The 27,497-nt window shown below is 38.7% G+C and overlaps 1 protein-coding gene across 3 annotated transcripts in view; it reads right to left on the reverse strand.

The window, feature by feature from the left end:
* Positions 1-1,141: 1,141 nt before the first annotated feature.
* Positions 1,142-27,497, reverse strand: part of TXNRD1 (thioredoxin reductase 1) — a 28,442-nt gene continuing 2,086 nt past the window's right edge. For 2 of the 3 annotated variants that reach the window (XM_042890479.1, XM_042890478.1), the window contains exons 2-16: positions 27,091-27,328; positions 26,933-26,991; positions 24,802-24,924; positions 21,226-21,298; positions 20,998-21,117; positions 20,043-20,185; positions 19,822-19,937; positions 17,582-17,807; positions 15,355-15,447; positions 13,537-13,613; positions 11,881-12,037; positions 9,251-9,358; positions 8,102-8,197; positions 6,484-6,618; positions 1,142-3,360 (exon numbers count right to left, since the gene is read on the reverse strand). In XM_042890479.1, the coding sequence (XP_042746413.1) occupies positions 3,298-3,360; positions 6,484-6,618; positions 8,102-8,197; positions 9,251-9,358; positions 11,881-12,037; positions 13,537-13,613; positions 15,355-15,447; positions 17,582-17,807; positions 19,822-19,937; positions 20,043-20,185; positions 20,998-21,117; positions 21,226-21,298; positions 24,802-24,888 (1,494 nt within the window). In that variant the 5' untranslated portion in view covers positions 24,889-24,924; positions 26,933-26,991; positions 27,091-27,328 and the 3' untranslated portion in view covers positions 1,142-3,297. Of the gene's footprint in view, positions 3,361-6,483; positions 6,619-8,101; positions 8,198-9,250; positions 9,359-11,880; positions 12,038-13,536; positions 13,614-15,354; positions 15,448-17,581; positions 17,808-19,821; positions 19,938-20,042; positions 20,186-20,997; positions 21,118-21,225; positions 21,299-24,801; positions 24,925-26,767; positions 26,885-26,932; positions 26,992-27,090; positions 27,329-27,497 lie in introns of those variants that run through there. The other variant, XM_042890480.1, reaches the window with a different exon arrangement.

Raw genomic sequence — 27,497 nt, forward strand, 5'->3', positions numbered from 1 at the left:
TTTAAGGTGTTTTAAGGCAACTTCCCCACCTGTTCTCTTTTCAGGCCGCTTTGATTTCCACTATGACTTTCCCTTCAAAGGTACTTCACAGCACACCCTGATGATGGCTCAGCACATGTGCCCCCAGCACAGGGAGGGCTCCAGCTCCTGCTCTGACACGCGTTCTTCATTAGCTTCCCAAGTTGAAAGGCACAGATGCACCCTGACACATTTCCCAGCTTCCTTCCCAACTCTCGACCCTAACAACTGCACTTTAATTGGCCCAGGGCACTGAAATGAGCCCAATAGCTGCCCGAGCACAGAGCTCAGGGACATTTTCTATTGCTTTCTTTTAACTTCTTCAGAGAAATAAACAGTTTGGTACCCATCTGTGAGGGTCTTTCAAACAATACCTTGAACGGCATTAACCATGCTGCTGCTTTGTTTCCTCCCTGGCGCTGCAGTAAGAATTATGCAGAGTGCTCCTAAAGGCCCCTCAGGACAGCACAAATGCAACATGCTCTCCATCTGACTTCAACTACTAAAAGGTAACCTCGAAGAATCTTATTTCAGCTCTAAACGGGCAATAAGCAGCAGTTTCAATATGACCAGTGCAAGTTTAACAGCTTAATACAACACAAGCTATTAGCTTAAGGCTGTTATTTTTAGCAGCTGTACAGCTGAGGGAGAAATTGTGCCAGTAGAGCCAAGGAAAGTGCAAACAAGGACAGTGTGAGCTCCTCTGCAGCCATCTGCCAGCCAGGTGTTGACCTGCAGTGCCCTTGTACACACCGCTGTCTCAGCCTGCCTGGATGGGAAGTTACCAGTTGTGTGTTTTTATTTTGGGATATGCTGATGGTATTGGGACAAGAAACCTCCTTGCAGGAAATGGTTACACTAAAACACCTAACAGCTTTTGCTTACAGCACAGTTTTTCTTTCTGGGATCTTCTTTCCATTACACAGTGACCTCAATGTGCCACCAAAGGAAAAATTTGCTTGGAGACACCTCAAGTCACCTCATGCCACACCTCATAACTGTAGGAATACAGTGGAACAGGAACCCCACAGCAAGACAAGCAACTTGGTCAAACCCAAGAGGACATCACTGCATTGTTTGCCTCGCGTTACGCTGCATGGCAGAAGTGCACTTCTCATTGTGCTGGTATTGCCTCATAGTCCTTTATTTAACCATGCTAAAAACCTCAGAGTTTCAATTTAAATTAAAAAGTATGAACAAAAACTTCTTGAATTATCAGTCACTGCATAATAACACACATTACCCCAGTGACATGGCTCTTGACAAAGAACAGGTACATGTGGGTGCAGTATTGCAAAGTCACGCTCATACATGTCTTTACTCCCTACACACCAGGATCTGACATTCTTACAGACATGTATAAAAATTAATGCTATCCACGTGCTTTGAAGTGAAGAACTAAATTTTGGAACAGCTCAGGAACCCAGACCTCTGTTTTTTCAGAAGCTATATGCACACAGCAAACACTGGTAGAGTTGGTCCCAATTTATTCCTTCTTTTTAATTATGTTCTTCTGATATATTTAGCTCACAAAAAAACCCCACATATGGAATAGCTCCATATCCTGTTTTCAGGAGAAATATCTACCTGCAGAATTCAAAAGGCTGAAAGAAATCACAACTTTATCAAGGTGATCTCTTCTGGCCTATTAAAAAAGCTATTGTGCCATCACCTGCTTTCTTTGCCTGGAAGTCATCAAAATGAGAACCTGTTTGTGCAAACATTCAATCTATTTAATAAACTGGCCAGAGAAAGAACACCACAAACTGTCCTTTTGATACATACAGAACTCACTTTAAAATCCTTCAGTTATGACTTTATAAAAATAACTTAAAGCAGTATTCTAGTAAGAAAACCATGAGTTTGTTACTGGCTAGAAACATAGGCAACAAGGTGTCTTGCCTGGAGGGATTTTCACACCACAGTGAACTCCAAAGAACCATGTAATTAAAGTAACCTGAACATTCCTGCTAAAACAGAGAGAATGAAAAACCAGATCAAAAAGCACAGACATTTCCATTACAAAGAGGGTTTTACCTCTTTCTGATAAATATGTATGCAGTTTATCCGCAGAGGAGGAACATTCAAGAACGTAACCTTGCTCGTTATTTTTCATAGAAATCCTGTTTCAAAAGTATTGATTTCTTAATCAAATACATTACAAAACATTCACAGAACTAAATATATCTTGTAGGCCTTGTCTACATAGAAGAATTTTCACTATTTTTTTTTTCAGAGATTGAGTGGTGGTTTGCTTTTCTCTTCTTTTTTCTGTTGCTTGGTTTTGACTCGATCACCCCATCAGTGTGAAGGAAGCCTCAATATCACTGTGTGCAAAGCGGCCAGTTCAGACCTGAAAGCGTGCAGTATGCCACTGCACACCTAAAGAGGAAGAATTTATCCAAATTGAATAAAGCTGTGCCATGCTCTTGAGATATAATTCAATCCAAATTGGAATTCTGTCAGTTTCAAACTGGATTATTTATAATCATGTAAATAGCGAGATAAAGCTATAGAGGTCACTTCTGTGTTATGTGCAAGGTTGTTACTATCAGAAAAAACAAAAACAAAAAAAAAAAAACCCAAAACTTTCTGTATAACAAGGCCTTAATAAAAACTATTTTTTCTCATTAGTAATATTTCCAGAAATAAGTATCTCTAAAATAAACAGTCATAGCAGTCTGTTCGGAAGCAAAGAGTCATTATCATAGACAGCACTATTTTTTTCTTTCCAGTGATACCTCCTGCCTCATAACCAAACACGCAGAGAATATCCCCAACGTTGGCATGCAAAAGTCACTGGTAAAAATGCATGCTCGTAAGGAGAATTTGCAACTGCAGTGTTATAATTCAGTACACAGACGTCTGAACTTGCGGTGACATTCTTGAGTTAGGATGGTCCTTTGTTCAAGTAGCAAACTACAGAGGAAAAAAAAATAAAGTTGTTGTTCAGCTGTGCCAGCAGTTCTTCCATCACTGCCCACCAGACAACGCAGGGTTCAGGCTGTGATTTCATGAAAGCACATATGAAGTGCCCTGCTAAACATCAGCTGGATTGTCAATGTGCCCATTGCATTGTTGATTGCCAGTCAATCACCGCTGGTGGCTAAGTCCCATTCTGTTCTTCCCCTTGGGACTGTGGAGTGCTCTCTCTGAAACATAAACGTTTCTGCAGTCATCTGATGATGACTTCTTTCAAAATCTTTCTTCTGAGTTGTGCAAGTCAGCCATAGCGATGAAAGTCAGTCTCTGGCAATAACAGGAATGGGGTCTTTAACCTCAGCAACCAGACTGAAGTGTACTTTCACCAGAACGCTTGGTGATGGCCAGAGTGGTAAATACCTTGATAGAAAGAAAAAAAGACAACATTTAGTATGGCTAGAATGAATCTTCTCTTCTAGAAGATTAACATAGGCATCATGTTTAAAACCACAGCCATTTCTTGTAATAAAATAACAGTGAAAGACGTGCATCTAAAATCCTTGCTACTAAACAGCACACACATACAAATACCCTTTGTTCTCCACATTTGCCTTATGCCAGTGAAGCAAGTCTCATTGCTTTACAGCCCCTTGTCTTCCTGCTGCTAAGTTTCACAGTAGAAAAGGGCTCAGCAATAATACTCTCCAGTTTGTACACCTACTGTCTTTATTTCCCAAAGCTGACTTCTTTGTTGGCAAATCAAAGCTAACCTAAGGCTATTGCATTTGAAGAGAGCATAAGTTCTGCCTCTGTATCTTTCCAGATATTACGGAAATGTGGAGCTGATTGCTGATGTAGGTATTAAGTTTGTGTTTTGTACTCCCTGGACCATAGCTAAGAAACACCTTGTAAATCTAGTTTGATAAAGTAAAATATTTAGTGCTTTCAAATCACATTAAAGAAAACAACATGTTCAAAAGTAATTATTGTAAAAACTAAATGGTGTCAAAATTGAAAAGGAAACATTCTACAAAACTGTTTAAGATTAGAACTTTACTGCGCAAATAATTGCATTGTTTTGCATAGATGCGTTAGAGAAAGGAAAAAAGGGAAACAAGATCCACTTCCATCTCAATGATTCAAAGTTGCAATATCTAGCTATCATTGAAGCCATCTCTCTGGAAGAATAAACTTAGCACAGAATAAAGAATATACATATTTCTTTTATGCAAATAACACTGAAGTATCTGAAGATAACAGGTATCAGAAAGCTCTACAGTCTTGCAAGTAGAAGCTCTGGTGCATTAAGTCTGCCAGAGCACATCAGAAAACATTAATAAATGATATACCTACGCTTTCTACAAGCATAAGAACATTATGCATGAATCAGGAAGATATGGCGAAAGAACAGAAACAGATTTAAACCATGGTGCATGGCTTGAGATGGGGTTTCTAACTCTTAGTTTTGATCCACAGATTGACAATGTATGGGTACCTTCATTTGTTGTTACTTGAAAGACAAAAAACAGAGTGCAAATTGATCTGTTTTGTTTCTGGCTCAGCTGCAAGCTCTGTGTCTGCTAGCCAGCTCCAGTGGCTGCAGGGACCCTCAGCTCCCCAGCTCCAGTAAGCCAGCTGAGAGTCATTCAGTAATCATTGGAAATGTAAGTTTTTGACAGAACATGCCATTTATGCAAGTGAAGACAACTCTGTAGATCCCATAACTGGGAAACAGTCATTAGCAAACTCACAGAATTGCCCCTGTTTTCAGAAGACACTTTCTTCATCACAGATGCTCAGTACATGCCTGTATTTCAAGCTGTGCAGTACAGTGCAAGGTGAGAGGTAACCCTGTAAGGCTGAGGACTTACCAATCTGTGTTTGCAGTTATTTGTACTTTGCCTTACAAGAAATTTTATTCAGACTTGGGCTTTCTGCTGAACAAAATGCTGCTCAAATAAGGGAAGTGAAATCTGGTTCTAATTTGTAAACAGCGAGAAATGGAATCCTCAGTCTAATAGCCTTTTTCAAGCTGAGCAATACTGTATTTCACATAAGGCTCTTTGAGCAGACAGTACTAATGCCAGCAAAGATGTCAGCATTTGATCCTGCAACACTGTGCCTTTACTGCTCAGATCAGACTTCATTTTCTTTAGCCTTTTTATAGACGTATGATAAACAGAATGCTGTTATCCATTACCCCCTTCAGCCAGATATGCACAGTTCTGACAAATTCCCAACAAACTTAAAGCATGTTTTTCTTAATCAAAGAGTACCATCTTGCACTTCGATTTTTGTTTACTGCATCAGAGATTAAATTAAGTAACAGGCATAAAAAAGCCTTCTGAAGATGGGCATTAAAAATGATCACTGTTCCCTGGAGCTTTTAAATAGTGTATTTCTCCTAAGCCAATTTCTTCCTTCCCCACTCAAACAAATATGATTATCCGAAATTACCTCCCTAAATTATACCTAATCATCATTCTATTCAGTTTCAGTTTTAGCAGCTCAGATGTCCAGAATAAATTATGACTATAATCTTCTCTTCACACTGCATATGCTAATATCCTACTCAAGTTCACAGGTTTGAATGCCTCACTCAAAGTTCCCCCTCTACAAGGCCCCTGATAAGAACGCAATGCCTCTCTTCAAGGGCTTCCAAGAACACCAATAGATAATATCACAGGGGGAAAAAAAGAATCTGTACTGCAGATTCTTTGGAGATGATTCAGATTGCTTGCAGTCAGAATTAAAGGTGCTCATATTGTATTGCTTATATCACAAAACAAGAGAATTGGACTTGTTTTCTACAGATCTGTACCTCAATGCCCTCTCTTACACTCTGTAGCTAAAATATGCAGGTAAAACCATATTCTGTACAATGACCTACAAAGGTCGTACGCAGTTACCTGAGATTGTCAACTAAAATAATAGGCCCTAAAACTACTAAAATCAGTGCAGTATCACTGATTTACATGTGTGAGGAGCTGTGCCCCACCCAGAGAAAATTCAGTTATTCACTGAAGAGAAACAGCCAGCCAAACACAAGAAGTGGGTACTTCACTTCAAAAATGAAGTGCCACAGGGCAAAGCAGAGGTCTTCAAAAGAACAGAATTGAACAGAAAAACTGCCATGCAGCTGGTCCCCCCATTCCACAATAGCAGTTTGTGAGCCTAGTTTCAGTATATATATCCAGAAAAATTAACTCTGACAACCATCTCAGTGGAAACAGGATTTGAAGCCTTCAGAAATGGATGAGTGGGACGAAGATTCATTACTCCCCAGCAGAGGGAGCACTGGGTTAGGGGAGACGTTAAATATTTCATAAACAGAAAAAAAAAAAAAAAAAAAAAAAAAAAAGGACACATTAAACCTAAATGTGATATTTATAAATGTTAGAAACAGATTGTTTCCTGTCCTATCCTCCCTTCTACCTTCTTTAAATTCTGACTTCTTGAGTTAAATTCTGTTATTCAGGTTTCTAACACCTTATTCCAGAACGTTACCAAAACCAGGGTACAAAGGTGCCTTCATATACAAACCTCTGCACAGACTGGATGAATTCCTATGGTGCTGTCCAACTGTTCTTTGGTCAATCCACATTTCATAGCTGCTGCAAAGCCTTGCGTGACTTCTCCAGCATTTGGACCGAGGACATGGAAACCAATTACTCTCTCCTAAATAACAAAGACCATCAAATGCAAGCAGAGTTATCTCCTTTTTCTGAATTTCTGCTGAGTTTTCTTACTCAGAGTACTTAATTTCATCAGTTTACAAAAGATACCAACGAATCCACACAAACATGAGCTACCCTAATCATTATCTTCAACAGAAGGGACAGTGGGAAAAATGTTGTCTACTCTCTGAAAAGAATAAGATTACATCAAGAATCTCCTTCTCCTTCAACTGTAAAATATGCCAAACTGTGCACATATTCTTACTGAACATTCAAAGGAACAAGCTGTGCTGACTTGACTTGCTTTTCTTAAAGAAAGTTTCCCCCAGCAAAAGCTAACTGCTGTGAACTTTGGTGATTTCAGGGCATTAACTGGATTTTATTGAGTACTGACCTAGCCCAGCTGGGAACTGAAGTTATCTGCTCCTCCTGCTAAGAATCATATATGAGGGAGTGTGGATACTCAGAACAACAAAAGATTTTTTTTTTTTGACTTTCAGTAAGCCTGAGGACAGAGTATCAAACAAGGTTCATACAAACAATAAGAGCTATAATTAGGGAATAACAAAATTTGAATTATCCTCATTCTTCTTAAAAAAAAAAAAAACAAAAAACCTATATATACATATATATATGCATATATACATATATATATATGTATGTATGTATATATGTAAAAATAAAACCATAAAAATTAAGTGGAGATAACTAGTTTGTACCATAAATTCAAATATTTCCTGAACAAAATTTTCATCCAGGATAACTTTCAACTCCATCTCCAGATGGAGTTTCTGTTTTTCAGAACAAGAAACAGAAACAATTAATGAAACACTTTAAATCACCATTAAGTGTTCCTATTTTCTTAAGTAACTTGGAGTAGGAACATACGCATGGGTATTAAAATAGCATCCACCCCAGTACAAACTCCTCCAGTAAAAGGAGATGAGCAAAACCAGACAGGTTTGCAGACTTTACAAAATTATGACATAATGCTTAGGAAAACTCCAGAAAGTTCAGTTTCTACCTGCTGATAAAGGAAAACAGGTAAAATAGATCCAAAACTTTATTAGGGCTAATATATTTATAATATTAGCTTATTATTGCAATCAGAATTTGGTTTATGTTTTAGCAGGTGCTGAATGTTTCCTTAACCAGAAAGTATTACTTTAGTCCTACAATAATCCTGGCATAGCACTTTAAATGATATTTGTGTAGGCAAATACAATAATTCTTGAAATGGAAGCATCTCAAGTGTTCTATAGACACATGTGGATTTGCAGAGTTCACAACATGTGATGCATTCTGAGTGACCTCGATTTCAGAGAGAAGAATCTCCCATAAAAGCAAATCCCAGTCTGGGGAAGGGAGAATAAGATGCCACTGATATGACTTCTAATACAATAATATTACGAGTTTACAGCTGTGGTATTAACAGTCCCCATGATGAACAAACAATTTCTGCTTTCCTTGGAAGATACACTTACATTATCTTGAATATTGCAAATGATCTTTGCATAGCATTTGTTGTTGTCTCTGGATGGTACAGTCCATTCCAGTGGCCAGAAATGACTGTGGTACACCTGGAAACACAACAAAGATTAAAAAGAAGTTCCCTAATTACACAGCAGAGAGCACGATCTTCCAAAAGCTGCCAGTTTACCTTAAATTTGCATTGTCTGCCACCAAAGGGAGCACCTTACTACTGACTGCCATCGCAGCAGACTTTGGAGGGCAAAGCACTTTTGGAAATCATTCATGTAAAAACTTTCAACAACTGAGATGCAATGTGTGGATGAACCATTTCCTAGCAGCTCCTCATTAGCAGTCAGCCACGTACACAGAATTTGGAAAACATGAACTCAGGGTGAGAGTCCTTCCCCAGTACCCCCCATCCAGTATCACTGGACAGATGATTTATTGCCTTATTAGGCTACTCATCCACCTGGATAGGATACATCTCACAAAATAACAAGAGTGTTTTGAGACAGTTCTACCCCAAAATCCTGTTTCAACTTGAACTTCAAGTTGAACTCCACTCATATGCTTATTTCCCCAAATAATGCTCCTCAAGTGATCTTCACAGGGCGTAAACGAAGTTCAGATTATTGTCTGACTCCCTTTTCTTAAGCTTTTTGCAACGTGGTCTCTTTGGCATATTGTAAGAACAGCTTGATGCACTAGTTTCTAATTTCATTCAACAGCAATGCCAGTGAATGAAAAGGGATTACTCAAGTGAGTAAAATACCTGCTTAGATAGCCAACCAGGGACAGTGACGTCACAACACTGGGAACATAAAGTCAAAACCAAGAAAGCAAGAAAGTCTCTTCTTTGGCACTAACTTCATACTAACCTTTGATTCACCCTGAAGAACTTGCAGAATTTTTTTTTTTTTTTCCTTTGAAGACAAATATGCCAGCTATGAGCTCTATGTGCCAAAGACAGAGCATATTTGGAACCAGAACTATCTGAACTGGGAACTGTCTATAACATCGTCGGGAACTGCTAAGAAAGACAGAAGTACACCTCCTTCTGCCCTTACATCAGAACACAGAATGCTGTTTGAATCAACTCTTAACATTATTTCAAATTACAAATTGGGAACTTAGAATCCAAATGAAACTAAGGCATTTACCTCAATGTTTTCTTCCCCAAACTTCTGTATTGCATTCTCTTCCGAATATCCACATGCTCCATACTCTAAAGGAGTGAACACTGTGGTGGGAACATTCACATAGTCACACTGTGTGGTATTCAGAATAAAATAAAAAACATACAATGTTAGTAATAAAAACAGCATTTTGGGTAAAAATTCAGCTGTTTGAAAGACAGGAAGAAAACCTGGATTATTATTCTACCCTGAAAGTTGTTTTTAATTATTGTTTTAAATCATGCTGTCCCCCACTCAGAAGTCTGTGTTGTCCCCTACTTAGAAGTGCTAACCAGACCATGAACAGGAAATCTGTTTAAAGCCATACTGACATTGATATGCATAGATTAAGAAGTAAGAGAACATCAAGTGTCCTGCTTTAAAGCATATCAGATCACAGGTGACACTGGAAATAAAAAGCAAACTGTTCAGCTGCTTCCACAAAACACTCTGTTTTTAACAAATGATGATACAAAGACGTTCACCATCCAATAACTATCATCTTCTTCTTCAGTCACAACCTAGATGTCAAAGAACCAAAGACATGAATTACAACCATTTGAATGGGCAGCAAGAACTAAAGCTTTGCCTCAACACATACCATGAGTCAAATCTCCCTGACTTCATGGGAGCTTTAGAGTGTTCCCTGTTCAGAATGGTTCTCCTAACTTAACATGTTAAGATGCTGTATTTGTATAGACATCTACCTATGTATGCATTTTTAGGTGCATCACTGCAAATTTATATTGCAAGTTCTACCATTTACACAGAATCACACACTTAGAAGAGCTTAGAAGGGTCCTCCAGAAATGATCTAGTCCAAATCCCTGCTCAGAGCACAACCAGCTACAGCTTGCTGTGTCTACTTGCTTTGGAATATCTCTAAGTATCCAGACTCTGCAGCCTCACTAGGCAAACTCCTTAGATCTGACGACCCCCACAGCAAAAAAAGTTTTTTCTTATGCATAAGTGGAATTTTCCTGTGTTTCAGTTTGTTCCTATTGCCTCTTGTCCTTGCACTTTATACCACTGAAAGGAGTCTGGCTCCATCTACGAGTCTCTCTACCATCAAGTACCTACACATACTGATAAAGCCTCCCAAGCGATACCATATAGAGGGTACAAAAAGCTCCAGCTATCCAGGTGCAAGTTCCTGCACCTGGGCCGGGCAATCCTAAGCACAAATACAGGTTGGGTGGAGAATGGCTTGAAAACAGCCCTGAGGAGAAGGATTTGGGAATGCCAGTTGATGAAAGACTCAACATGAGCTGGCAATGTGCACCTGCAGCCCAGAAGGCCAACTGTACCCTGGGTTGCATCAAGAGAAGCATGACCAGTAAGTAGGTCAAGGAAGGGAATTCTGCATCGCTATTCTGCTCTTGTGAGACCCCACCTGGAGTCCAGTTCTGGAGCCCCCAACACAAGGGCTTCGACCTGCTGGAGCAGGTCCAGAGGAGGGCCATGAAGATGATCAGGGTGCTGGAGCACCTCCCCAAAAGGAACAGGCTGACAGAGCGGGGGCTCTTCAGCCTACAGAAGAGAAGGCTCAGGGAGGGACCGTATAGTGGCTATCCAGTACCTGAAGAAGGCCTACAAGAAAGCTGGGGAGGGACTTTTTATAAGGGCATGCAGCAACAGGACAAGGGGAAATGGCTTTAAACTGGAAGAGGATAGATGAAATCTAGATATCTGTAAGAAATTCTTTGTTGGGAGGGTGGTGAGACACTGGAACAGGTTCCCCAGTGAGGCTGTGGATGCCCTCTTGCTGGAAGCATTCAAGGCCAGGCTGTGTGGTGCTTTAAGCAACCTGGCCTAGAGGGAGGTGTCCGTGCCTATAGCTGGAGGCTGGAACTAGATATGTTAACAGTTTCTTCTAACCCAGGATTCCACCTAAGTAGTTATTCATTTACTGGATTAATTCAAAGTGATGATGCCTTCTTTAGTAGCACAACTATCTCACAGGGCGTGAAAATCTTTATCTGGCATAAAATGTAAATTAAGACATAAGTGTAATATTGCAATAAGAGAAAATTCTGGCTCCAGCTACAGTTTTCTTAAACACTGCCTGACTGATGTAATAACATCAGCCACAATGATTCAGGATTCTGCTACTCTGACACCTGTCAACCTTAAACAAACAACTCATTCAAGCTCTAAATCTGGCTGATAACAGAACCTGATATAACTACTGCAAACTGTACAAGAGAAAAATCTTTACATTTATGACCTACGGTTATGAGGGAGACACAAACATCCACGTAAATGGAGCTTCAATAACATTTCTTAAAAGGCATTCTCCTTTCCTCCTATTTACACATTACATATAAGGTGTAAATAAGTACTCATGTTACTCCTATTTGGACTCGCATAACTTGATGGAAATATACTATTGCACTAATATGAGATGTAAACACTTTTTTCACAGACTCAGCTTCACGCGTTGACTTATTGGCAGGTTTGATCTTTATGTTGGTACTCAATTTGTAGCAGAACTATGTACGACATAGAAAACAAAAGGAAAAAAAATACTAGAGCAAATAACACTGACAATTCAGAGCATCACCTCTGCTTAGAAGTAGAGCAATGACAAAATGTTGTAGCAGTCGGTTACTTACCTTGATGGTCGACCCAGCGTAGAGCCTTCGAACTAACAGTCTTCCTGCCTGGATTGCCACTGGTGTGAGTTCCAGCCTGTCCTGCAGTATATCTCCAATAGCATAAATATATGGCACGTTTGTTTGCTCCATGTCATCGACAGGTATTTTTCCTGTTCTACAGTTTGCATTAACAAGAACAAAAGATGTAAGTATTCTGCTGTGAAGACTCTAGTAGTAAATAATATTGCAAGAGTGGAGCCCTCTAGCTTTAAAAAAAGAAGCACATATTTGAAATATGAGGAAAAGAAGTCATATTCACAATCCTATAATTGTGGGCAAGAAGGTCAACTGCAAATTTTGGTCTCCATCAAAATTACAGAAATGTACACACCGGATAAGGAGGTAGCCCAGGAACTTGTGATTCACCTTATGAATCAGTTCTTCAGTGAGACATAACTGCTTTCCTCAACACACACACACGCCACTATCAGCTGAACTGCATGCTGGCAACCTTGAAGAATGACAGGAAGAGAATTTCCCACTCAAGCTACAGGGCAAAGGAATTTCTCCACCTCTGAAATTCCAGGTCAGTGGATGAATTATTTTCTAGACACTTAAACTTCAGAATTCTTTGCAGAGACAAGTCAAGTTGTTGTACATCCTACATAAGGGACAGCCAGCAAGCTTTTTAGCATTAAGTGTACTGGGCTAATGGAAGTATTAAATTATTAATGTTTCCTACTCCATTAATAAGATAGTGTAGTAATCACTGCAGGAAACACATCCAGTAGGTAAACCAATCAGGCACAGAAACAGTCACACGATTGAAGGACCGGTTGTGATTTTTATATTAAAAACAACTTCATTTAGAAAAAGACTCTTTGTTACTCCATTACTCTTAGTAATAAATGTCTGAGTGTCTAATAAAGTTGTGTATTGCTCTCCAAGACAGCATGGGTCTGGCAAATTTTAGTAGACCAAAATTTTCACTTTAGAGCAATTAACACCTCTTCAGCAACATCAGTCAGTGCACTCATATGTAAGCTGCCCTCTGCACTACTCTCCCACAGATAACCAAGTCAAGTTCGTGGTCCTGCATCTTTTAATTAAAAGGGAACACAGCCTAGGTCCTTCACATCTAGAAGATGTTTTGAAGTTACCAACAGCGAAAATGCTACCCACAGCTCCACTCCTGAGTGCATCAGCCTCACTACATTAAACCTGAAATTCTCTGCAGGAGTTGGCAGCTGCTGTAAGTCAGGGAATAAACTCCTCCAAATGCTAAAACACATCACTAACTCTTGCTGAGAGTTTAAGAGTGCTTCTTTGGCCTTATATTAAGAAAATAAACATATAGTAAACAAATGGCAGATCCTAGAAGGCCCAGTCACTGGAAGAAGCTGAGAGACTGGCTTGTGAACACAGACAGAATGCAACAGACACCTCTGAACTCAACATTTAGGAACTGAGATTTCAGTAAAAAAAAAAAAAAAAAACACAAAACACTTAGTACTATGTAGAAAATGCAGATATCTGCCACACTGTCTCCTATGCAAATGCACGCAAACAGGAAACAATTTTTTCCTCAAAGCATTTGAAAATGGATACACTGCTGTCACCACACTAGTCAATAACTCAAGTTCAGCAGTCTGTGATGGAGATATTTCTCCTTACTTTTCATTGATTTTCACTCCAACTTTGTCCAAACCAATTTTTCTTGTACATGCATCTCTTCCAATTGCCAGCAACACCTGCAAAACAGAAATGCACACATTACTGATTTCCTAAAACTTCTGCTTGTTGCTATCTATTATTTTCATTATATACTAAAGATCAGCAGCTAAGGCTCAGTAACATGAATATGAATACATTTGTTACTCATCATACATTCACTGAGCTCAGGACAGGCCATTCCATCACTGCAACCTATTGACATCACATTTCAGCTTTGTGATTAAATACAGCCAAATACCTTGGAGTTTGGAGAAATGCACAAAGAGCATTCTAAACAAATGTGTTATTTGATTTCCTTGCATTTTCATACAGAATTGTCACATCATATTTCTACTAGAGCAAGTGACATCAAAATGCTCTTCAAAGAAAGGGTTCTTTAAGAAGGAAATTCAAATGCTTAGGCAAATAGGAAGACAGTAAAGTCATCGTTGTTTTTAGCAATATGTATAATTCACTTATACAGGTTCTCAACCAAGTCTGTGCCAAAGAATACTACCTGTTGAATATTATCTGCCTGAACATTTGTTCAGAATGCTAGACAGACCGTTCTGAGTTCTTGCGAAGACCAACAAACTTGGCTACCTTCACAAGCAAAACAAATTCTAGCGTTTACTATTGCACAGAAAAATGCTGCATGCTTTGCAGTCTTGGACAGCTGGCCAGGTAACTACACAATGACAACAGAACTGTGATGTAGGAGTCCAAGATCTGCTACAACTCTTTTAAATGACCAAACTGGGCAAACGTTCAGAGCTGAAGGTCTTCAGATCACACATAACTCATAGCTTCTAGAACGAGTGACAGCATGTCAGTGAAAGATATGCAGCAATAAGAAATCAGAAGTAAAGAAAAGAGGACACTGCTTTGCAAAGTAAAAAAACAAAAACAAAACAACTTTCAGTACCACAGAGCAGGAAAAATAATAAAACATCTATGAACCAATACTGTTGTTATTGTTTAGCTTTCTCATAATATCAGCACTCAGAGACACTGACGCATATCCTTGTTATGGAATGAACTGATGCAGTATATAAGCAGATGAAGTCACTGGCACAGCGTATTTGCAGTCTAAAATCCCAAGTTGACAAATCCTGATTTTTATACAGTCCGTGTGTTCTCACAAGATTCACAAGTCTACAATTCTTTTTGTTTGTTTGTTTTTGGCTTTTAGCATCAAGGCCTAAGAAAATGAGTGGCGTGAGAGAGAGGTCATGGAAACATTCCATCAAACTTGAATACGTCTGCACCATAATTTTGCTGCTTTAAGTGTGTATTAAAATTCCTTGCCTGACTTGCCATGGGGCATTAGTTGTTTTTCTGAAGATGCTGCATCAACAACAGATCTTCAGAAGACATGACACCGGTTTGTTTAGCTCTTGTAAGGACAACTGCTTTATGTTAACTCCAAAAGAGCATGCTTCAGCTGCTGTGACAGCGATTGAAAATCATTACCTACAGTTTATGACAAATATTTCCCTGGGAAAAAAAATCCTTCATCTGTTTCCACACTATCAAGCTCTTCCAAACCCTGAGCTGAAAAACAGGTTTCAAAAGCACACAAGTGATTCAGAAGGCACTCATGCTCCTGCATTCTTAGACTTTTCTCACATTAACTAGATGCTGACTGTATGCAACCAGCATATTGTAATAATTAAAATTACTTTTTAATAAAACTAACATACAGATATAAAGATCTCAGAAATCTTAACATTAAATAAAAATTATTCCAAGTTCTTTACATATTTAGACAGGACTCACAGTATTGTATTCCTCTTCAATTACTTGGTCATCCTTTGTGGACTTGGCTGTAACTTTCAGTCTTCCAGGAGTTCCTTCTTCAATCTGTTCAACCTATAACATTCAGGGAGAAAATAAAATAAAAAATACAAGGATTAGCTTCAAATCAAAATATGTAAATAAATGTATATTTGTCTTCAATATCTTATGATTGAAAGTGAGCGTTTAACCATGACCTAAAGTTCAAACATATGTTCCAAAGATATTTTCATCATTCTCTAGATTTATGATTGTTACTTACATATTTAAACATTTTGTTTCATCTTTGTGGATTTACTATTTTAATGAACATAATAAGGACATGTTTCTGTTTATACATATGCAACTCCTACATATTAAAAAAAAAAAACAAAAAGACTGATGCCACTGGCTCTTTCTTCCAAAGTAAATAATCAATCAAACAGTGAATGAAATTTGGAACTACACATGTGGGTTCTCTTTTGCCCTACTTAGTGTTCACTGAACTATGAGGAAGGAACCATACATCTTCAACTACAGCCCTTCGTTTACCTTTTCAGGAACAGCAAGGTTCTCAGTTGCTTTCTATGGCTTGCTGTAGATTGGATGTAAGTATAAAACACGTAATGACCATTCTGAAAAAAGTTCAGTGTTTGCACCAAAGGGCAAAAAAGAGTATTTTTGAACAACTGCCCTCGTTCCAATTTTATATATTAAATATTCGGAGACAGAAAAAGCAAAATTTCTGATTACAATTTCCCCCCCCCCCATCCTTTATTTTCTTTTATTTAAAAAAACCCTCAAACCTTCTGTGCCATCCCATCAACTTTAAAGGATCTCTCTATTGAACTGTTCCTATTCAAAGGTAGCAACATTAATAATAAGTTTCTGTCCTCAAATGTCCCACTGAAGACATCTTAATAAGCACAACATGCACAAGTTCAAAAACAATGTTTGAAAGAAATGAGATGACCTGACAAAAAGATATTTGGCAATTTAAGTTTAAGGTTATTCTTAGCTAGAAACGGGGCCACATATTTTATTCACACAGAAATCAAAGACATGTAGTAAAGGAACAGCATATAACATAGACTGTTTTATGACTAGAGTAATGGACTCTATAGAGCGCATCTGGCTGGAGGAGACCATTGTAATTTACCTGAAATGACCTTCTGCTTGTAACACCAACTTCTTCCTTCCCTTTCCCCCAAAAAACTTTACAAAAAGCTAAATCTGAAAAAATTAAAAACTAGCTAATCGTCCTTGACCCTCTATGGGTCAGATCTATAGAGAGGAAACTGGCAAGAGCACTTCCTAAACTACTCTTGATAGGTGTGGACTAAAAAACAAACAACAAAACCAGTCTTCACTCTACTTCATGCTTTCATTCCTAAAGCATTAAACTCAGTGACACGCTAGCTTAACACCAAGCAGCAAACTGCTTAATAAATTACTGCCTAATTCATAATAATTAAACACTAATCATCATGAAAAAGCATTAAGAAAAATACAGTTAGGACCCTCTGAAGCCTGTGATAAGGCCACTGAATATCAGAAAAGCTCCAGAGCTTAACTAATCTACTTTACAACTTGAATTTGCTTATATATACACACACCTAACTAATTGCATGAGTATCCCTATGGAATTCAAAGACAATTAGGCACGTATCTAAGGCCTCTGCCGCATAAAGGATAGAGATGGCTACTTCAGACCTTTCTGTGTAGCCCACTGATCCTGAGCATTGTAAGCAGTATTTGTTGGCTGAGAATTTGAGAAATGACAATGAAAAAATAGAATTATTTGTGATGCAGTAGCCATGACCTTACAAGGAACATGTATCTTCTTATGTACCAGCCTGCAAGAAGTCTCACAGACTTCAGGAGAGCTGCTGGAATTTAAGCATATGTAGCATTTGCAGGATCAAGAGGAGCAGACATAACATTGTTAACGTAACATGTACTAACCCATCTAATTCTCATAAAAACAACAAATTCTGGAATCTCAGACAATTCCAATACTAAGGCCAAACAGTACTTTTAAAATTACATAAGATTCACGAAATCAATCTATTTCAAACAATTAAAAAATAACCTGTGGTATTGATCCTACATTGTAGGTTGATCCTACATTGCAAATTCAAGTTCTTTATTGATATAAAATATGCGTAACTTAAAACACTGTGATAGGTATAATGCAATCAACTGTAGTCTTTTACTACTTTGAGCTTACCTTGATTGGAACAAATTCTCTAATAAATTTGATTCCATGCTCTTCCATATATTCACCAATTTTGTTTGCCATATCCTGGTCAAATCCTCTTAGAAGAATGGATCTCACCATTACAGTGACATCTAATCCAAGACCTACAAGAAATCCTGCACATTCCAAGGCAACATAGGAAGCTCCAACGACCAGGGTTTTCCCTGGACAATAAGGCAGCGAGAAAAGATCATCACTGTAAAAGGGGAGAAATAACAACAGCTAATTATTAGAAAAAACAGGAGAATACATTTCACATTCGTCTACATTGCTTTGTAAGAATTGGACTTAATCCTTTTCATAATCACTGACAATAACAAAACAAAAATTATTTTTGGAAATTCGGTTAGAATATATAATCAGTACGTGGCAAATTAAAAAGCTCTAATTAGAAACACACAAAAGAACAGCATGAAATACTCCGAATCATCACAAAAATCCTGTGTTGTTGTTATTTCTTTTTTAAAGCAGAAACTTATTACAGTTTCTTACAAAATGGATATTTTTACTGAATCACATATTTTGCTGCAAAATTTACTTCCTGGTAGCTAAATGGAAGAGGAAGGGGTTCAGCACATAGACACACATATCTTAACTTCTTTGAAGTTTTCTCCTTTTGCTAATGCATCACACACAGTGACTAATACATATAGACAATAAAATGAATTAATGCAAACCACAGAAAAAGAGATATAAGTACAAAGTTATGGAAAACATTTCTTCGCCTGTTTTCCATTTGCTTCAACTTCATCAACACATGTCACTTCTGCTACACTTTGGAGTTAGACTACAAAACCAGGGCTGCCCAGGGAAGCAGAGACTCAGGGAGGTGTCAATGCTTGCTCAGCAGGGACTCAGGCAGAGTTTGGTAATGAAATTCTCCAAAGATTTACATCTTAAAAAGTGTCTCTCTTTCAGCCAACAACTGCAAAGGCTAAACAAGGTGATCTCTGCAAATGCTATAAGAGAATAAATTTGACTGTATAATGAAAAAGGCTACATCATAGTTTACAACCCCTGAAGAACCCAGTTAAGATTGCACAGATAGCTTCAGTTTGATAGTCTCTGATGTTATGACCCTCAAAATGTTATTATTTTAAAGCACTACTTCATAGGCTTCATAATCTATTACCTTTAATTTCACTACTACTTTGTAGAAGGGAAACAGGCAATATGATATTTTGGTTTGACAAAATTACCAGTTATTTATTTCATTGCTAAAGGCATGGGAGCCTGGAACTCCAACCTGTGTTTCTACTATGAGAAATTTTTAGAAATTAGTCTGTATGAAAACACACTTCATCTGTATGTAACTTCTCCTCCCAACTATCCTTTTTGTGTGTGTGTGTGTGTGTGTGTGTGTGTGTGTGTGTGTATGTGTAAACTGTGCTAAAATTGTTTGGCTTTAGCACTTTAGACATTTGAGGTTCTAGCAACGGTTAAATTTGCTTCACTAGGTAGCTAGGGAAAAATTGGGTCAAGCTTCAACACTTCCAAAATGCACGATGACAGATACATTTCAACCAGCTTCACAACATCATAGAATCATAGAACCATTAGGGATGGAAAAGACCTCTAAGATCATACAGTCCAACAGCCAACTCATCTCTACCATGCCCAATGACCACATTCCTCAGTGCCACATCCACACAGCTCTGAAATGCCTCCAGTGACAGTGACTCCACCACCTCCTTGGGCAGCCTGTACCACTGCAGCACCGCTCTCTTTGAGAAGAAATATTTCCTAGTATCCAATCTGAGCTTCAGCTATCAGCTGCCTCAGAACTCCCTCTTTTCTTGATATGCAGGGGGTTCTCCTCCAAACAGGCTGTGCTCTTTATTGTGAACAAATGTCTGTACATGAACTGAAAAACCTTAAGGAATTAGGAAAAAGAACATGTAACTGTAATGGGGGCACAGCTATCAATTCATTTTGTGACAGACATTTATGGTATTTTCAGTTACTGCTATTATGAGCTGGAAACAGAACAATTCTAGCCAACCACCCACAATTCAGCAGTGCCCACCAGACACCAACATTCTCACCACCTTAACATCTGCTTATAGCTATTTTCTTGCTTACTTTCCTCTAAAAAAGTTACATTGGAAGAACAACACCAAGCAAGCAGCCCTGTTTATGCTTCACTATTGTCCCTTAGAAGTTTAGTATTTACACACAGTGAATATCTTCATATTCTTCACTGTTTTTACCTGCTAATGCAGTATTCCTTGTCTCCAGGGATACCCAGGTAGCGTGGCCTTTCACCAGTGGCAATGAGAAATTTCTCAGCTGTGTACAGTTTTTCAACTCCTCTTTTATTTGTTGCCTGAGAACAAAGCAATTGTCCAAACTGAGTATTTTACAGTCCTACCAGGGGAAAAAATTATTCTTGAAAGCACTACAAGACCCAGCAACCATGGCTATGCAGTACCTTCACTGTGTGTGGCCCAACAAATTCTCCATATGCATTCTCATACGTGACTTTCTTCTCTCTCAGAGCTACCCGATAGCCCCAATTCAGTGAGCCAATGTAATTCTGAACAGATTCTGTCATAGTCATCCAGTTGTGTTTGACTGTTGGAAACAAAACAGATGTTCCTCTTTCAGACTGTGAACCGTTCTTTTTTGTAGCCAGCCCTATATTCCTAGACAGACTATTTTTCACAACCTAGTCACCTTTGTCTTATTCCTATTTTACTTCAGGGTCACTCAAATGAAATTCAAAAGAACTATATTAGCACAGACAACACAAGAAATCACCATGAAGCAGATATCTTTAAAAGAAACAAACCTGAGTGTTCTTTATGCCAACCATCTGAGATATTTTCCCCCTCATATTAGTGCAGTTGCAGCCTTTGAAATACAGAACATTTGGACTTCACACTTTATCAATAGTTTCCCAATGACACATACTAAGCAGGTACACTGTTCAACAAATGAGCCCTAATTAAATCCCAATCTTACAATCATGTATATTAGAGCTAATACAAAGTAAAATTCAGTTTCTGATGTTGTAGAAATGGAGAAAATCTTGTATGCAATTATTAGCAAGTTTCTGTTTCTAATGAAGATTATCTGGGGTAATCTCTTAGACGCTGCGTTACATTCAGAAATGGAGTAGTATCTTACTGCTTTTATGCACACAGCACTCTTCTCAAACATTTACATGATGGGAAGATGTTAAAACCAGATCAAATGCTGCAAAGCAAGAAGCTATGAAGAGCACTTAAGTTTACACGTAGACTCTGTGAAGTTGCCTCACATCATTAAAGTTAGCATGTGCTTAAGTGCAACAAGCACTTCATTCTGCAAAGCACCTCAGTATTTCCAGCACAAATGATAAAACTAAAATAAAAATAAAAAAAAAAAACATTTTTCTTCTGTACCTTCTTCTGTAAACTCCCATCCAAATTTGTGTGAATCTTGCAAGGCTTGTCCCAGTAAAGCTGCCTGATGCATCAATTTTTTTGGTATACAGCCCACATTTACACATGTTCCTCCAAGACCTGAGAGAAAGAAACAGAATGTGTTTTTCACACATTGGTATGGTTGACCCCAAAGGACAGTCAGTCTCTTAGTAAACTGTAAAAAGTTTACAATGAATAAACATTTACCCCATGAATTTCCCAGAGGCGTAGGTGTTACAAAATCTAGGACCATCACTTTCTTTTCATACTTGGCAGCCTCCTGCAAAACAAGTTAAATAAGACACATATCTAAATATTAGAAGTTAAATTTAGAGTAGATGATAACACCATTGCTAAAGAGCTTTGTGACTTTTAATTAAGCAGTAATGAATGATTTGCAAGGAATGGCCAGGCAGTCATTAATCTTCAGAATTAGTCTGTGCAGTCAGTAGAAAAAAAAAAAAAAAGATGAAGGGAAAAAACAGCCATTTGCCCTGCTAAACAAGAGCACGGCACCAGTTGATAGAAATCTCTGGGAGTCAAACCCCTCCTTCCCTCCTCCATCCTGTCATTTTGTTTATAATGTTGCCCAATGTGACATTTACTTTTAATATATTTAACAAATTGTTCATTAATCCCGTCTTCCCTTCATAGATGGTTCCTCAAATATTTATTTGAAACCACATCACACAATGACACAAGCAGTCATGTGGCCAAGCATTACCGCTTGTCCAGTCTTTTTCTTTGTGGTAGAAAGGAGGACTCAATTTTGAGTACAATCTTCAGACTAGACAACATGTGGTAAATTGACTTGACTGTCAGGATGTGCAAGTGTCATCCATTCTAGAAAAGCAATGATTTGATTTATGATAATTCCCCTGAGAAATTTAATTAGCAAGTCAACAGGCAACGTGTGTACACGATACTGAAAACTGGAATTTCCGTACTGACTACGTTATTCCCTCTGTGTTTTCTAAGGGGAAGGCAAAAATCACTGGAAATGACTGGAGGCAGAGAAGAACACTTAACTAAATGCTACGGCGCTGAGACACAACAGATTCCCCCACGAGATGCAGCAAAACAGCTTTGATATGTTGAGTAACCACAACAGCGCTGCATCACATGATGAACTCTCAGACTCATAACAGCAGCTGTAGGCACAGAGTATTACTCTAGGGCTTTGGGTTTGGTTTAGGAGGAGTCTGGACAGCCTTCAGCATTATGCTACTGGTAATACTTGTTAATCCAAACAGTTGACAATCAAAATTAAAATTTTAAATGCATCTTATTCCATGCAAAATACAAAACATATTTCAAAGAACATAGGTTTAGATGACTTAGGAAAATATTAATGTACTGGATTTTTGCTTCCTATTAAAGATCAAGGCTGGCCAAGAGGCTAGTTTCTACACACTAGCAACACTTTGAGAAAGTTCCTCTGAAAAGCACTTAAGAACTGAAATGTATTATTACTGCTTCCTTCTAATGACAGCTCTTACACACAGTTTGAAAGAACATTACTAGTGTCAGCTGATTAACCAGAATGCACAGATTCCCAAGCTCAGCTGTATGTTAACAGGTCTGTATTGCCATCTGAGCAGAGGTCACAAGCAGATATAACTAATTCTGCACAGTGATATGCCCACAGTAATAAAACCTGCCCTGTAGGTTTTCTGGCCTTAGTAGATTTAGTGCTGCATGACCCTCATGGCCAGATTAGATGGGGCCCTGGGCAACCTGGTCCAGTATTAAATGTGGAGGTTGGTGGACCTGCCTGTGGCAGGGGGGTTGGAGGTTCATTATCCTTGAGGTCCCTTCCAACCTGGGCCGTTCTGTGATTGAACACAGAATGACACAACAACAGTTCACTCCCAATGGTGGCAGTTTTGGTCTGGGTCTGCTCGCTCAGACTGGCAGCATTTACACTCACCGTGGAGACAAGCCTCCAAAATATCAAATATTGAGCACCATTTGGACAAAAAAAGGAAGACATTCTGTCATAGTTTGTGGTTTGCTAGCCATGTTCTATACCATAACATCATGTAGCAAACTGGGAGTTGAAGAGCTAACGCTGCGGTTCTGTGGATTGTTGATAGTTCCGGGTATGTGGTTCTCAGAAGGGAAGAGTAAACTACAGCTTCCAGAAGACCACATTACTCAGTTTCCCATTCAGAGGAAAAGAAGAAATTGACTGGGAGTCACAAGATTGTTCCTTTTTTGCCCGCTTTGGCCCTGTGTGCTCCCTGGCCATCTCGCCTGCAGCATCAGAATAAGACCTTTGGTTTTCAGACACTCACTCATTTATTTATTAGCTTCAATTCCAATTATATTGTATTACATTGTATTATCTCACATTCCACTATCATTTTTAGTAAATTAGTTTTTTCTTAGCTTATGGCCTGTTGTTTTTTCCCTCATCTAAGCCCATCTTCCTACCTTTTCCCTACTCCCTTGAGTTGAAGGAACAAGGCCATTCATTTTTCTAGACACACGTTTTCAGCCCCAGAGCTGAGAAATGATGCAATAAACATCATACAGCTTCGCAAGCTAGAATATGCATACAGCAAAACAAAGCAGCTTCCTTATGGAAATTTCAACAGATGGCATTTCATTACTCCAAGTCTGTTTTGTATTACTCCAAGTTCTCCTTTACTCTTCTTACTATTTTGTCTTGAACATTCCTGTCCCCTAAAAACTACTTTCTACTTTTCTTTCCAGGTTCTCAGAATTTTCACAGAACTTATCTTTCATCCTCAGCCATGACGACAGCGATCCTATTGATGAGGGAGTAGCAAACTACCAAAATAAATTATGGACACACACTGCACGTTACAACCCACCACTCAGCTGTGTGCTTTCTCATTGTAAAGTTATCCACCTCCTATTTTCTAAAATCATTCTCTCTCATTAATGGGGATGCAAGGAACAAGCTGCACTGTATTCAATGCTATACCATGATGTTTTTGTATTTTTCTGCTTCAAATATATGGAAAAGCAGACTATATTACAGAAATTACAGAACTGTATGGATTGGAAGGAAACTCTTGAAATTGTTGAACCCAAGGCCCTGCTAAAGCAGGTTCCTTAAAGTAGGTCACACAGGAAAGTGCCCAGAAAGGTGTCTGCAGAGGAGACACTACAACCTTTCTGGATAGCCTGTTCCAGTGTTTCATCACTCTCACAGTACAGTTCATCCTTTTATTTGTATGGGATTCCTATCTTCCAGTTTTTGTCCTTGTTCTATTGCTGCATGCCACCAAGAAGAGCCCATCCCTTGACTTGACTCCCATGCTTTAGATAAACAGCAATGAGATCCCCTCTCAGTCTTCTCAAGACTGAAGAGTTGCAGTTTCCTCCCATGGAAGATGCTCCAAACCCCTGCTCACCTCTATAGCCATCTACTTGACCCTTTCTAGAAGATCCCTGTCATTTTTGAGTTGAAGAGCCCAGAACTGGACACACAATTCTCAATATTCTGGCCTCAGCAGGGCAGAATAGAGGAAGAGGACCACCTCCCTCAATATGCTGGTAATACTTCTTCTTGATGCACCCTAATATGCCATTAGCTTTCTTGACCACAGTAGTTCAGTGTATGGCATGCATAATACATACAAATATGGGTAAGATAAGAGCACCTTTAACCTAGAACTAAATTCAACAGAAGTCCAGCTGAACAGACAGAAATGTTACGGCCTTACAGTGTTAAGACATATCCAGAACCAAGTTACTGAAGATGTCACCCACTCACAAGGAAAGCATGCATCTACATTTTCTCTCTCATACCTTGGCAGCAGCCAGACCGCCTGAGCCTCCACCGATGACAATGAGGTCATAGTCGTACGAATGGGACTCTGCTGTATTCCCATTCATTTCCAGCAGCTCCTGAGGCTTGTCTTCTTTATGGGTCTGAACAGTGAAAATAAAAAGGATTAGGGAACACCAAAAATTACTTATGGTGTTCAAAAACAAGTATTTTCCTTATCATGATAAGGAAATGTAAGTGCGCTTGGATTTTCTCAGTTCTGCTTTTAATTAGCTTTTTAAAATCTTGTCATCTTAACCCATCCTTGGATATCTCAGTACAGCCGAGCTATGAACTTCTTTGTTCTTTGGTGACCCAGGTTTCCTTACAGAGCTTACTTTTCCACATCACCACAACTACAGTGCTTCCTCAAACTGCAGACTCCAGGATGAGGTACATACCTGCTGACACAGGCATCTCATTAACTTACTTCATTCTTTTCATTTGCCCTGGACTTTTCTAATTAGTGGGTTTTCCCCCTTCTGCTACATATATGAGTAGGAAAATAGAACAACCATATGCAACACAGTAACAAACTGCAGTTATCATCCTTACCAATCCAATGAACAGAAAGAACTGAATGAAGAAAACAACTTCTGAAAACTACATTTGGTAACATGGCTCTTTGGCTTAACTTTATAGCTAACTTTGAAGCTAAACAGACCAAGTGTGATCACTGAAGAGGTTCTTTTTTTTTTTTTTTTGGAACAGATACACACTAATACCAGAGAAAAGCAACCACCCAAGTCCTAAAAAGCATTTTGAGAGCTGTATGCCACAAAGAATATCACATTAATCTTCATACACTCTATGTAAAACAATTCTTTGAACTCAATTTGTGAGCTCTTCTCAATCACAACTTCAAACCTTCAGGTCTTTGAAGTTGCTGGCTGTTTCTCAGTGCTTCTCGAACTGCAGACAAGATTTGGAGTGAGCAAACATCAGATTCCTCAACTGATGTAAATCAGTGAATTTCAATTAACATCATGAGAAAACTTTTATGACTAAAAAAGTGAATGAACAAGCCCACACTTGGACACTTAATATTTCTGTTTGCTATTAGTAAAGTGTTTCTATCTGCCTACTCGGTCAATACTGCCAGAATAGTCATGGTTAACACAATACAAGCGAACATAAAAGTTTTCCCTCTCTTTTCATCTTAACTTCGTTTCGCATAAAGCAGCTCTTTGTGCTCAATTTATTCTACAGTTGCCTTCCTCTGGGGTAAAATTAGCCCCTTTCAGTATAAGTGCCAGCGTATCCGTATCAGTAAGAAAAACAAAAAACAAAAACAAAACCAACCCTATCACTTCCCCCAGCTAGAAGTGAAATGCCAGCAGAAGTTCAGACTGTACTTCTGCCTGTAGAAAGTTACATTTATATTTGTCTTTCATAACCCTAGGTAGCATGTTAACAGTAGAAACAAAACCTAGAAAACATCTGCTGTGGTGAAGACATCCAAAAATACCTTGGCTTCCTTCCTCTTCTCTTCCCACTCTGCCACCCCAATATAACCCCACCACTGAATCTAGGCTGCAATCAGTTCTTTTATTCTCACACAGCTATCAGCTGTTTTTCCTACTGCAATCAGAAAAAGACTGAAAAAAGAGCATAGACTGCATAACAACATGCAGTTTCATTTTATTAATATTTAGGGCCGTGAAAGTAATAAAACACATTGTACTTTTCCAGAAGTACACCTTGCCTGCTCAGTGACACTTAAGGACAGTCTCAAACTTAACTCCCACGCAGTCAGAAGACTCAAGTATCAAGAACTGCATCTTTATGATGCGTACAAACACAGAGTATAATGAAACCACAATACCTACTCATGGAGTTTGCTTAGATCATTAACTATATTATTTTTCTTCCTTTAAAGACAAACGCTTTGTATTTTCATATGTGCATTAAGAAGCTTCAGACTTTATTCCATCAGTGGTTCCTTACCGTTTGGTTAGTTTTTCACCAGTTCTTCATACTCATTCTTCATGAAAACATGCTAGAAGTTTAGCTCACACTTCATAGATTACATGCTCCCCTCTGACACTATCTCCCAGAAGCCAGCTCCAAAAAAACTAGACTGACAAGCTCTCATTTAAAGAGGGAACTTACTGGAATCAGAAATGGGATCTCATGCTGAGAACAGATCTCCTGCTTTCATCTCCCAAGAACTATTAAAAAATAAAAATAAAAAAATATATATATCATTGTAGACTTTTTGTTTTAATCTCAAAACTAAATGATAGAGTTTAAAGTGCAAATCCCCCTACCTTTAAAATTGTCTCATGACCTTCTATTTGCTTCTCTCCCACAAAGAAAACTGGCTGTGGTTAATTCGCACTGCACTCCTTGCCGCTTCTGCGCGCTCTCCGTGAAATAAAGGATAAAACAAAGTCGCTTCTGGAGGGACGTCCCTTATGTAGGCTGAGCAGTGAAATTGGCCGGGGGAGTGGCCTTTGTGGCTTCATCACTTCCTCAGCAGCAGCCGCCGTCTCAGGGGAGTGTTCCCTAAGGCAACCGATGAGTCATTTGCAACGTTAGGATGACTTGCTATATTTTTGTCTTTAACAAAAATCCCATACGAGAGCTGGCTGGGATTCCAGGACATTCTGCCAATCCAGGAATACACTTGAAACAAAGCAAGGAAATATGACCTGTGCTGGTTAAGCTTGAAACT

The sequence above is a fragment of the Lagopus leucura genome, unplaced genomic scaffold, assembly GCF_019238085.1.
Source record: "Lagopus leucura isolate 7727_CA_CO unplaced genomic scaffold, USGS_WTPT01 Super-Scaffold_100159, whole genome shotgun sequence".
NCBI classification, from domain to species: Eukaryota; Metazoa; Chordata; class Aves; order Galliformes; family Phasianidae; genus Lagopus; species Lagopus leucura.